Genomic DNA, 13,375 nt, shown 5'->3' on the forward strand with positions numbered 1-13,375 from the left:
GTGTCCCATCAGGCCGTCCGCCTGTACTGACACAATCGTCGCTCCGCATCAAAATCACTCACAGCAGCGATTTCCCATTCATCTCAGTGAAAAAATATCAGATTTCACAGATTAATGTTTTTGTATGGAGGACGGTTTAATTTACAGAATGTTTTTCCGCTTTTTAACTCGTCACAAACTGAAGCAACATAAACAGTAAAATGTCTGTTTTCAGCTACATGAGAACAATGTAGACATAATAACTTCATCACCTGCTACAGAAACTCCTTCTGCATTTATTACTGGCATAGAGAATTATAATATTTATTGAGACAGCACACAAGGAATCAGTTTTAAAGAAAAAAACACTTTAATAGGTGAAACAACAGAAGAAATAATTACAGGAGTGTCAGACGTCCATGTAACAGTCACTGGTCTGATCTCCAGTCATATGAACGATTTGGAAAATGTAAATATACTCTGGCAATAATCTGAACGATCAAATTGTCAACATGGTTTTACTTCAGGAATTAAAGCTTTTGGGAAACGTAAACACATTCCACTGTCTTTAGGGAAAGTGTTTATACTTTGCTAATTTAAAAACATTTTACAGAAGCATTATGAACCTCTAGAACCTGAACTGTCAATATTATATAAATATATCTATTTATTGTGGCAACTATTGTTCACAGGTTTTATCTCAGTAAAACTGAAATGTAGTGGATTACTAATGTACTCTGTTTATTAACTATAAACTCTATGTAACAAAGGAAAAAGTCCCCAGTAACAGAAAAATGAAACAGAAATTCACAGCTTTAGACTAAACACCCTGAACAACACACATCAAAACTTAAACCGTTTCACAGTTTGATCCCTTAAAGATAATTTTAACTCAAACATTAATACTAAATAATATAAAACCTGCTTCATGTTTTACTTTTACTGCCATGTTTTATTATCCAAATATGATCCAATTACCTTTTCAACATTAGTATCATCTTCTTAAAAAAGATGAAGGTAAATTATCTCTTAACTTGTTAAAAGTAAGTGAAAAATATCCAAAGCTACTCACCATAATTTAAAGTTTTCTTGTAATTGTTTCCAAGGCTCGTTAAACTGCTACACTGTAGTTTTATTGCTGAAATACACAAACGTTTTGGGTTATTTTTAGCTCTTTGAATCCCCACCAGCGATATTAAACCCATCACCAGTTTGTCTGAGAACAACTCCAGAAATCAGAGTAACCAAGGATGAAAAAGGCACATCTTGAGTTTTCAGGTCCAAAGATGCATCCGTTGGTGTGTGAGGAGAAAATCCTGGGAGGAAACCAGAAAAATGGTTAAAAATATTAAAGCTTCCAGTGATATCTGGGGAAAAAAAGAAAAGAAATACTGGATATTTATCCTCACTTCCATCTTAAGCTGTAAAAGTCTGGATAATGATACTCACCAAGATTATTCAGTTTTTCTGCTTTTTGTGGGATTTTTTCTTTTTCTGGAAATGTGACAAAAGCAGAATAATTTGTTAAAGAGAGCAGATGATGGAGGCTTTCATAAATACCAATCCATATGTTACTCTTGCAACATTTGGATTATTTAGCTTTCAAAACAACATGAATAAAACGCTTTATAGTAAAAATGTCTGCAGCATCTGTTGTATTGTAATTTTACATCGATTGGATAATGAATATTCAACAGAAGATACTATTTTCAAAAAATATATTCAACTGTTGAACAACCAACTAACTGCCGTTTTATCTCAACTTTTTGAGGATTATGGAGTGCCGTAATTTGCAGACAGCTGACATAAACTGTGTGGAAAAAATGTTTTAATTTCACATCAATTTAAAAGGATATTAAATAAACACAAAAACAAAGTATATTATATCTATAATTTCAGTATGTTTTAGTTTTAAACACACACAATATAGTTCCAGTTAGTTATAGTTTTTCCACATTAATAACGTTTTGTATTGATTTCAGTTTACAAAAATGTTTTCAGTCCCTTTGAGCCGAAAAATTAACTGAGATGAAAAGACTTCTGGGTCTGCCGTTAGATAATAAACTTTTTTTTTCTGATAAATTGTCTTAATAAAAAGTTGCTGCAGTTGTTGCCACCATAAAATTCTCAAACAGAAAAAAAGTCGCTAGATTTGCCACCAGTTGGGTTAATTTGATTAAAAGTCGCCAGAGATTTCTGGAACGTAAATAAATATAGCGCCAAAGTTGTTGAGTTGGCAGCAGTGCTTCTTTTATTTTGGCCACGCCCCTCAGTGGCTCTTGGCTCCGCCCACTTTGAAGGAATGTTGCTAAGTTTATCAGGTGGACAGAGTTATGCCTTCACTTTAAGGTTAATGATAGTAAACATCATGATTCTCTAATTTTAAGTGAAAGCATTGATACTTCAATAACCGTCCAATTGTCTTCCAAATTTTGAGTGAATTTTTAAAAACAAAATGCAAATTACACACATTTCCATCTACTGATTGGGAGAGAATCAAGAACAGTTTGTTTTTTTTTTCCAGATATTGACATTATGTATGGCTGTAAAGAAATGGAGGTAGCGGCTGCAAATTAGCAAGACAACAATTTGGATTTTTGGGGGTTTTATGCCTCTGGTAAGGCACAGACCAACCAGTGGATGGGAAAGTTCGACAAACCCGTTTCCATCTCCCCTTCAGCCATTACCTCCGGAGCAGCTTCTGGTTTCATCTTCAACGTTTCCTTCTCTGTGGATATTTTTATAAAAAAATTGCTTAAAAAACAAATCAGTAAAGTTTTTAAACGGAAACTCTAGTAAAGTGAATCTTACTCTTCTTCTTTGCAGGTGGAAGTTGGGTCACAGCAGCAGGAGGTGAGATTTCTCCCGTCTTTACTTTCTTCTTCTTGGGTTCTTTAGCGATTGTGGATTGGTCCTCAGGAGCCTCCAGGATGTTCTTGACTGATTTCTTCTTCTTCTTCTTCTTCTTCTTCTTCCACAGAAGCTGGTTTTCCTTCAATGAATTTTCTTCTTGTTCTGCGTTTATTTGCGTCTTTAGCGATTTCACACTTTGTTTTTGCTTTTGTCTGGAAATAAACATTGTAAAAGCCTGTTTTATTATTTCTCAGGTAGGAGAGAGATTATGAGGTTTAAAAGCAAACAAACCTTTTCCTTGCTGCGACGATCCGGTTGGTACTCTGGGCGTTCTGCGTCATCCTCATCACTTTCTTGCAAAGCTGTAACCTCCTCTTCTTGCTCAGCATCCTCCTCTGAAATCTCCTTTTCTTCTTTCCAGACGAGAGCAGAGACGAGTCTAAAACATTTTCAGATGGAAACTTACTTTATCTGCACCAACAGGAAGATTTTAACTTCCTGTTTCTACTCACCAGTTGTGGCGTTCATCTCCTCTTTCTCGCCCTCTGTTGGTGCATCTTTAAACTGCAGCTCCTCCCTTTTTCTCTTCTTCTGTGCTGACAGATTCCCTTCATCCATTCCTTTCATCTTAGCATCATCTATCAGTTTTTTCTTCTTTTTTCCTGTGTTTTCTAAAGGAAACACAACCTCCTCTTGTTTTTCCTCCATCTCTTTTCTCTCTCTTTTCCTCTTCTTTTCTTCCTTCTTTGGTGAAACAACTTCAGACTCTTCCTCCGTTTTATCCTCCTCTTCTCTATTCTTTCTGCTCTTCTTTTTCTTCTTTTTTGTCCGGCTGGTCAGCGCGTCTCTGTCAGTCGTCGGTGTTTCTGCGATCTCCACCTGAAATGTCTCATCAGAACTTTTTTTGGACTTCTTCTTCTTCTTTTTCTTGGGAGTGATGGAGTCGCCACAGATTACTACTGGTTCCTGATTGGCTGATTTGTCGCCGCCCTTCTGGATTTTGATAATAATGCAGTCATCTTCATCTTCTGCAGCTTCTTCTTTTTCAATAAAAACATGAAAGGAGCTTTTGTTATTGGAGGCATTTATCTATAAATAACTTCATGTTACGTTTTCACAGGTTCTGGCGACTTTCTAAAGCCTCATGGATATTTTTGACATGAAAAAGCACCAGGAATTAAGAATAGTTTTGTTTTTACGCCACTGTTCAGACACTATTTTCTCCTTTTGTTCCAGACAAGCAACCTTATAAATCCCAAAAAGAGCCATAAAATCTTAATGACCCTTTAAATTTACATTTATGAAGCTTTTGTGTTGGTTTTAAGTATTTGTGACAACAAATGTCAAACTTCTTTCTTATAGTTGCCATCTTGTTTTGAAATGCCAATGTAAAAATAGCATGACAATAAATGCTAAAACCAGACTCCTGTTGGTTCTTTACCGACTTCCCGTTGTGCATTAGGCCCGGACTACGAGGTTTGTTCATATTCTCAGAATAAACCTTTTCTCATCAAGAGATGAACAATCAAGGAACCAGAGGTCCAGTGTTGACCAAAACCATTGGTTTTTTGGGGGCTTTCATCTTACCAGTTTAGCTTGAATTAGTACATAAAGAATATTTAAGTTACCTTTAGCTGGTGGATCAGCACCGTTTTGGTCCTCTGCAGCCGCCTTCAGCTCGTCTTCTGGCTTCGTCTCTGACCGAGACTCTTCGTCTTCGGTCCACTGATGAAACACAGATTATCATGTAGCTCTAAAACCAACGTGTTTAAACAGCAACAGATGGTAAAAATGCAGCTTTTTATTACCTCAGTTTTCATCTCCGGTGGATTTTTCAAATCTGCATCTGAAAAAGATTTTAAAAAGACTTAAAAACCAGGTTGTAAAATCTACCACTTCACCAGAAAACGATTTACTTTTAAAATTATTTTAAATAATTTTAAAATACTTTTTTTTTTTTTTAGTATTTTAAAATACTTTTAAAATTATTCCTCCACACAACCAGAAGCTTCAATCTACGGTGCCATCTTCAAAGCTCAGAAATTTCAATGATTTTTCTAGAATTTTTTTTTAGATTAATCTCAAAATTTCAGGGGTTTTTTGGGGCAAAAACATACTTTTTTCTCTCCTTTTATCTACAATGTCCCTAATGTGCCGTCATAACATGGTAGCGCCTGCAACTGAAAAGTTAAAGTGGTGTTTGGATGCGAAACGTGCATCATAAACGATGTTTCCAAGACGTTCTACGAACAACGGCTCCATGTTGGATCCCGACTTCTTCGACTTGGAACGATTTTAGCACAGAGTTCGATTTTGAGGTAAAAGCAACAGCAACAAGATCTAGAGAAATGAGTTGCCTGACTAACAATATCTGGATCCTCTGCAGTTTTGGTCTGGATTATAATTTAATTTTCATTGCTTTTTGTTTTGCCACAGTAATGTTTTTCATTGTCGTTTCATGTTTTCATGGCTTTGAATTGTCATTTTGCTGAAATGTACTGAACAAACTTTTCTCTCACGTCACAATTAACCACTGCGTTGTGTTGGTTGAATTACAGACCAAAGTTTATAGTCAGAACATGGAAAAATGTTTAAAGGATACAAGTTTTTAAACGTTGCTGACCTCATTTAAGGACAGCCAGCGGCGGACAATTGAGCCCAACTCAACAGAACCGTAACAATGGAGAGATACTGGTAAAAACAGACAAACTGGACAATTTAGTTTGTATGAGTGCCAATTAGGGACATTTTGTCCCCATAAAGACATGGATTAAGGAGGTTTCAGCAGATGAGACTGTGAGGGATTATAAAAACAACCAACACAGAGAAACGACCCGATCCTTTGAGAAGTTACACAATGTTTCTGTCACTCTGTAGGCGTTTCTGCTTCACGGTTTGGTGATAAATGCGAATACCAAGAGGTAAAATAAAAGATCCTGCTTCATGTCTTCCTGTGATTTTTCTTCCGTTTTCCTCCCGTAAAAATCAAACTTCTGAACTTTACCAGCTGGAGATGGAGTGAAGCCAAAGAAAAGAAAAGGGAAAATATGTTTTCTTCCCCTGTCTGGAGTAAACCGCTCTCTAATTGTTTATAGACTGCCGTTTGTCCAGATGATCATTCTTTACAAAATAAAAGCTCAAATCCGTGTCGCATCTTAAAGGCTGAATCGATTAGTCGATTATTTAAGTAACAGTCATCTAATTTAGTGATTGATTAATGGTTAACTGGAGCACAGACTCAAAAAGGTATTTGCTGAAAGAGCAACACAGAGCAGTAATTTAGCCAAAACCGGACAAAATATGTAAATTTAGTATTTGAAATAAAAAATATGGTCTAACAGAAACTCCCATAGTATGGCAGCATTAACTTCACCTGACTCAGATTTTGAAAAAAAATCTATTAAGCCCCTTTTGGTTTCCAGTTATTAATAAATTAATTCAAAAGTAACCAACAGATCAGCCTATCACTGTATTGATCCGAGATCAAGAACATATTAATGCTGTAAGCATTTTTAGCTGCAGATTAATATTTTACAACAAATAATGAAGCGTCACTGAAACAATGCTGTGTTAATTTTCTTATTTAACAAAGGAATTTAATCTTTTAATGTTTCCTGATGTCTAATAAAGACTTGTGTGGTTAAGTGAAAAATCTGCAAAATGTGGTCATTTTTATCCGATTAATTGATTAATCATCAGAAAAAATTATAATCAATTACAAAAATAATATTTAGCTGCAGCTCTAGTTTAAGTGGGTATTTTGTAAAACAAAGTGAGAAGCGTGTGAAGTGACAAAACTTTCTCCAGCTGAACAGAAACAAAACTGAAGTTATTATTTTGGGACCTAACGAGGAACGATCTAGAGTTATAGATCTAGAGTTACAGATCTAGAGTTACAGATCTAGAGTCAACGCACAGCTTCAGTTATTACAACTAAAAACCAGCAATCAACCCGAAACCTGGGAGTAGTGATGGACTCTGACCTGAACCTCCAGAGCCACATAAAGACAGTTACAAAGTCGGCCTTCTATCACCTGAAGAACATTTCCAGGATTAAAGGACTAATGTCTCAGCCAGATCTAGAGAAACTCATCCATGAGTTCATCTTCAGTCGTATTGATTATTGCAACAGCGTCTTCACAGGTCTGTCCAACAAATCAATCAAAGCGTTTGAAACGTAATCAATTACGAATTTAATGATGACACTTGACTTAATGTCATGTTTTGATTGTTGATCCTGTTGCATGACTTTGTGTTTGTTGAAATGCCTTGCTGCTGAAATGTGCTACACAAATAAAATTTGATTTGATGGATTGAAGTGTTAGAGTTTAGATTGTATAAATCTCCACAGCGTTGCCTTGAAAAATGCTTAACTTAATTAGATTGTATGTAACCGATCAATAGTAGTAATTAATAATCACAATTAATTAATTGTGATTATTAATTAATTGTGATTATTAATTGATTGTATTTTCTTAATGCATGCCTAATATTGTATTAAAAGTTTAAATATTTAAATAAAAAATCTTTATCTGATTAATCGTAAAAATAAACGATTACTAAAATAATTGTTAGTTGCAGCCCTATTACAAAGTAGAAATTAATTGTGAAAAGGTGGTTTTGTACTCTGATACCCCTAAATAAATTCCAAAATGCCTCTAATTAGTAAATAATCCACCTGACACTCAGCATTTCACACAGTGTGAAACATGGTGGCGGCAGCATCATGCTGTGGGAATGCTTTTCTGCAGGAGGTACTTGTCAGAGTTGATCAGAAAGTGGAAGCATATAAATACAACTACACTGAAATTATCTAAATTACATAATATCATTGTTTTAAGAATGGCCTAGTCAAAGTCCAGACCTAAATCCAATTGCAAATTAAAGATTTGATCGATGTGTGTAAACATGAGGTTGTATGAACCATGATGGGTCTGAGAAGCCTTGAACATGCCGTGCATCACAGAATCAGGTGACCTCGTTGTGGTACCTGGAGGGGGCGGAGCCTCTCCGGGGGCGTCGTCAACGGAGATGGACTCGGCCTGAACGGGTCTCTGCAGGGAGATTCAACATGTCAGCGCCAGACCTGAAGAGTTTGAGTCAGATGTTTGTTTTTCCTGTCGTACCTCTGCAGCTGCGTGCTCCTCCTCCTCCTCCTCCACTTCCTCCTCCTCCTCCTCTTCCTCCTCCTCCACCTCCTCCTCCTCCTCCTCCTCCACTTCCTCCTCTTCCTCCTCCACCTCTTCCTCCTCCTCCTCCTCCTCCACCTCCTCCTCCTCCTCCACTTCCTCCTCCTCCTCCTCTTCCTCCTCCTCCTCCTCAGCTGCGGCCGTCTCCTCATAGGAGCGGACCGCGGCTCCTTGAACAGCATCGATCGGTTCTGGAGTTTCCTCTGTGACTTTGGGGGAGTTTCTGGCAGCTTGACGATCCTGCAGGAAAACAGAAAAACTCAGACTGGATTTCAAAACGCAGCTTCCTGTTCAGACAAAGTAAAAGCTGCTCAATAATTCAGCCTCTGGTCAATTTTGCTGCTCATGATTTTAAAAAAATTTAAATTAAATTTTAAAATTAAAAATTTTATGCCTCAAATTTACAGGATTTCTATATTAGATTTTAGATTGTTGTGTTTTTTTTCCAGATTTATACCAAATGTTTAACTTTGAAATGTAAAATAAAGTTCAATGTGAATTTATGGCAAATTTTCTGCAGTAGTAAAAGATTCAATGGACGGACGGATGAGTTAAAGTTCTATTCAGGAACCACCAACCTGCTCCTCCTCTTCATCACCTCTTTGCTGCTCCTCTTCGTCACTCTCAGAGGTTCTGGTTCCAGTCCGTCGGGTCGGGGCGGGGTCGCCCTGAACGGGTCCAGATGTCCCGTCAGAACCGGAGGAGACGCAGCTTTTCCCCTCAGCTGGAACCAGCTGCAACATAAATAGGAGAGAATAAAAGCAAACAGGAAGTAGTTCACAGCTGGAATGAGTTCCTTTCCTGTTGCTGTTTATCCAACAGCTAAACTTTAATTCACAAATATAAACGAACCAGGAGATTTTATTATTATTCTAGCTTAGAGCCAAATTCTGTTTAGTTCTGCAGCAGAGTTAGTGTTAACCGATCTCCATGCTGGAGAAGATTTAGCTATTTAAGAATTTTATCTTTAGTTAATCTCAACATTTATTCCTGAATAGATTAACTGGCTTCTGTTCTGAGTTACTCAATGGAAGAGATGAAGCAAAGGAAACCAAACAAGAGAGAGCAGCTACAATTACAACTAGGAAAGTTAGAGTTGTGTATTAATTAGGGCTGAACAAAATGGCGGACAAATATATCACAATATCAGCATTTCATATGAACTGATATTGATAATTATTGATTAGTTTTAAATATCTGAAATATTGCCAAACTGTTGATGTGACCTCTCCTGTTTTATCCAGTTTTCACTCCACACTGTTTTTTTTAATTAATTTTTTAAGTGGAAAAACCTGAAACTGCTCCTGCGCCAGTTACTAGGTAGGTTGTTGCTAGGTAACCACAGAGTGAGAGAGTGAGTTGATTTCACCAATCTTACTTAGTTTGGTAAAGAAATTCTTAATACTGATTACAAAGTACTAGCTCCACTTTTTCACTTATAATATTGGAAACATATATTTTTTCACAGGTAAATTATTTCACTAGAACATTTTCATGAAAATGAAGGAACATTTGAGTTAAAACAAGCTCTTACTGAAAAGTTAATACCAGACTTACTGTCTTTGGTTGTAGCTAAAGATCCTCAAAATGTTTTGCTAACAGAAAAACACTTGATGGTATAAATTTCTACATCTTTATAAATCAATACCAGAAGCTTTGTGTGTTTTGCAGGTTTCGCCCTGTGGATGTTTGGCTTTATTTGGAGAAAAAACGGAAGCAACTTCATTATTACAGTGGCTGGACAGCAGATATGCGTCTGTTTTCATTACAGCTTTCTGCTGCAACAATGTGCTGAACTTACAGATATTTCCTCACTGACTTAATTCTGGCTTGTTTGGATTAAAGGCAGTTTCATTCTGGTGATAAAGTATTTATGAAGGTTGTGAAAAGATTTTCTGTAAATGTTTGATTTGTCAGTGTGAGTTTAAAAGTGTTTCACCAGTTAATGACTGAAACTCCTTCCTTCTGTCCAACAATCAAATAAACTCAGTTTGATTGTTGCTGAAATGCGTAATACTAATAATCCTTATTGATAAAATAATAGATAACCAATAAGTAATTAATGAGAAAGAACATCATTCGTTTTCACAGGGAGGGACGGATGGAGGGATGGAGGGATGGATGGATGGATGTCATTAGATGTTTTCGTTTTCAACTGCTGTGTTGAAAAAAATCTATTTTATTTCTTTATGGACGCTTCAGACCTCTGTTTCTCTCCTTGTTTCCTCTTCCTGTTCTTCCTCTTCCTCCTCCTCTTCCTGTTCTTCTTCCTCCTCTTCCTGTTCGGCGCCGTCTGATTTCCCAGTCTGGGTTTCATCAGCGGCGTCCCAGCGTTCAGAATCGTCCTCCGGTTTCGTCTCTGCAGTGGACGGCGCGGCGACCTCCATCTTACACTCTGCAAGAATGAATCCCAGTAAAAACTGAAACCAGTTCTGTGATCCAGTAAATAAAAACAGAAACGCACCAGTCAGAGTTCTGTCGTCTGAAATCTTCTCTCCTCCGTTGAGTTCGACGCCTGCAGCCTCGTCTTGCTTCGTGATTCCCGTCTTCAAGCCGATTCCTGGCTGGTTGGCGCGCTGAGCCAGAGAGCAAAGCCTGCACAGCGGATCAGACATTTTCATTTAAACTGCAACAGGAAGAAAATCTCATAAAATCTGAAATTAATAAGAGAATAAAAATAAATGAGGTTAAAATCAGGAATCTTTGCATTTGGGTAATATCTGACAGAAATATTAACATTCGCCCAGGATGCAGAATTCAATCCACCATGCGATTCGATTTTTGCTCGTATTTTTTGACATGTTTCCAGATGTGGTTTGTGGATTGAATTATGAGATTGAAAAAGAGCAATAAGTGTGAAAATGTCTCTTACCACTGAGACCAGTTGAGGAATGATAATGGTGGAAAACAAAATGGTTTGTTCAGTTTTTACTTTGTGTGCATTAACTTACTTCATCCATCCAGTGTAGATGTCATGAAGGTTTAAGTTCTCCATTGGCATCTCCACCTACACACACAAAAAAAACAAAATTAACTAACGAATATTTGAGTAATCGATTATTCTAATGATTAATCGATTAATAAGATTTTTTTTAATGACACATTCTGAACATTTTTCATTTAAGTCTTCTTTGTACAATCTTATTAATGCATTAAAAGATACACATAAATATTTAAATTCATTTTAAATGAGAAAATAAAAATTTTATTTCCTAAAATACAACAATACATCATATCTTTAGTGAACGCTTGATCATTTTTAGCAAAAGATGCATCTGCAGCTAAAAACGTATTCTAACATGATCTGGTGACTATTTTTTTATTAACCAATTAATAATTTGATAGTAAAAGATGATAACAGGAGATTTTGTTTTATGAAAATATGAACCAGGTGAATTTAAAACTACTCCACATGGGTTTAGGGTGGAACATATTTACAGACAAAGATTGTTTTTTATCATATGACATAAATGAATATATTGTCTTATTTACTGCTGTAACGGTGTCCTTCTTTCAGCAAATGCCCTTTTTTGTTAACGATTAATCGATTGCTAAACGAGTTGACGATCATTTCAAAAACTGCATCGTGTCAGCTCAAACATTTCTTAATGACATTTATTGAATCTACTTAATAAAAATGACACAGGTGATGAAACTGCAACAAAAGAAGCGTGAGTTTTAGATTTACATGTTGAATAATAACATGTGGAATATTAACATGTGGAATATTAACATGTGGAATAATAACATGTGGAATAATAACATGTGGAATAATAACATTTAGTTTAAAGATTGTTGACGTTGCTGTGAATCTGTTGGACGTTTTTTCACTGATATTTTTAGGATTCTGAAACGTGAAGCTGGTTGGTGACCAAAGATTAAGTTTCCTCCAGGCGTAAACAGAAAAAGTGCAGTAAAAAAAATAATGTAAATAACGGTGTTTAAATGCTGAGGACAGATTTAGTTCGGTAATGTTGAAGCGAGCAGCCAGCTGAATGTGAGGAGAGGCTGGAAATGCAGCTGCAGCTCCGGTAACATTCTGTTCTCTGGCTCGGCCTGAACCAGGAGCCGCAGGCTGCAGAGCCGCTTCCTGACGGCAGAAACCTGCTGCAGCCGCATCCCACCGATCCTATTATATAACCTGCATGACGCGCATGTCAGCTCATAAAACACCAACTAAACGCCCGCTGTGGTCACATTTAATCCGAATTCAGGAACAGAAACCCCAGTTGGTGTTGGTGAGCTTAAATGAGGAGGACCCGGAGTAAGTTCTCACCTGAGTGACGTGTGGCTCCAGCAGCTCGGCGGCCTCTCGGTAGCCGCTCACCTGCAGGTGTTGCTGGATTAAAACCAGCAGCGCGGCGTCCTGCTCCAACTCCATGGTGGGAAAACACGCAGCCGGAAAATACAGCCGCAAAATCCATCCAGGAATTAATAACACTTCACTTCATGCTTGCTATCCAGCAGCAGCACGTGTGCGGGACGACTCCTACCTCGAACTGCATCATGGGAAGTGGAGTCCTGTTTCCTAAGGGAAGATTACAAAACATTTTCATGGCGTTACGAAGCAAAACTGATTTTTTGCTAGAATGTTGTTGCCGATAAAATGTCATAAGAAAGTACATTTTAGATTTAATGAATAAGCAAATATAAAATAAATATTTTAGATCTATTCCATAATTAGTTTCTGCATTCATCTCTCATTGTAAATATTAAATAAATGAAGAAATAGAAGTTTAAAATGTTTTAGTTATTTGCCAAAACATGTATAGCATTATTTTTTCACTGAAATGAATCTCTAATCGCTTGAATAACAACAATATAGTATGAGAAGAGCAGGAAACCATCAAATTTACACTGTAACAAATTGCCCTGTATTTTTACAGTAAAATGCTGGCAGCAGGGTTGCCAGCATTTTACTGTTAATTATACAGTACCCTTACTGTAATCAACTTTACAGTATATTACTGTCACAAAAGAAATCTTTTGATTACAGCACATTGCTGTTTTTATCAGATTTACAGTAGACTACTTCAGCTGTGTTGCCGGTATATTACAGTTTTTCTGTGGTATCATTACTGTTGAATTCACATACAGCTTACTACTGTAAATTTCCAATAAAAATAGAAACATAAAAAAAACATTTAGAAAATGTAAGTTCCATCATGTCAACCAACATTTACTTGGGGAAAAAAAAGAAGCAACTCAAACATTGACTCATATACAGTCTTTAGTGGGCCACATAATATAGAAGAAGGTTTTGAAACGACAACGTATGTGTGCCTTTAACCTAAACCTTTTCTACAAGAATGTTGAGGATAAACTGTCCAAAGTAAGTCGTATTCTGGAAAAAC

At 36.7% G+C, this 13,375-nt stretch overlaps 1 protein-coding gene across 1 annotated transcript; it reads right to left on the reverse strand.

The window, feature by feature from the left end:
* Positions 1-326: 326 nt before the first annotated feature.
* LOC106700168 (transcriptional regulator ATRX homolog) lies at positions 327-7,994 on the reverse strand. The gene is made up of 10 exons (XM_023334805.1): positions 7,959-7,994; positions 7,823-7,886; positions 4,641-4,678; positions 4,461-4,557; positions 3,345-3,872; positions 3,124-3,271; positions 2,791-3,044; positions 2,667-2,707; positions 1,429-1,473; positions 327-1,295 (listed from the first exon to the last, which is right to left on the reverse strand). The coding sequence occupies exons 3-9, from the start codon at positions 4,650-4,652 to the stop codon at positions 1,438-1,440; spliced, it is 1,116 nt and encodes a 371-aa protein (XP_023190573.1). The 5' UTR covers positions 4,653-4,678; positions 7,823-7,886; positions 7,959-7,994; the 3' UTR covers positions 327-1,295; positions 1,429-1,437.
* Between the last annotated feature and the right edge of the window lie 5,381 nt (positions 7,995-13,375).

This window comes from Xiphophorus maculatus, chromosome 6 (assembly GCF_002775205.1).
Source record: "Xiphophorus maculatus strain JP 163 A chromosome 6, X_maculatus-5.0-male, whole genome shotgun sequence".
Taxonomy (NCBI): domain Eukaryota; kingdom Metazoa; phylum Chordata; class Actinopteri; order Cyprinodontiformes; family Poeciliidae; genus Xiphophorus; species Xiphophorus maculatus.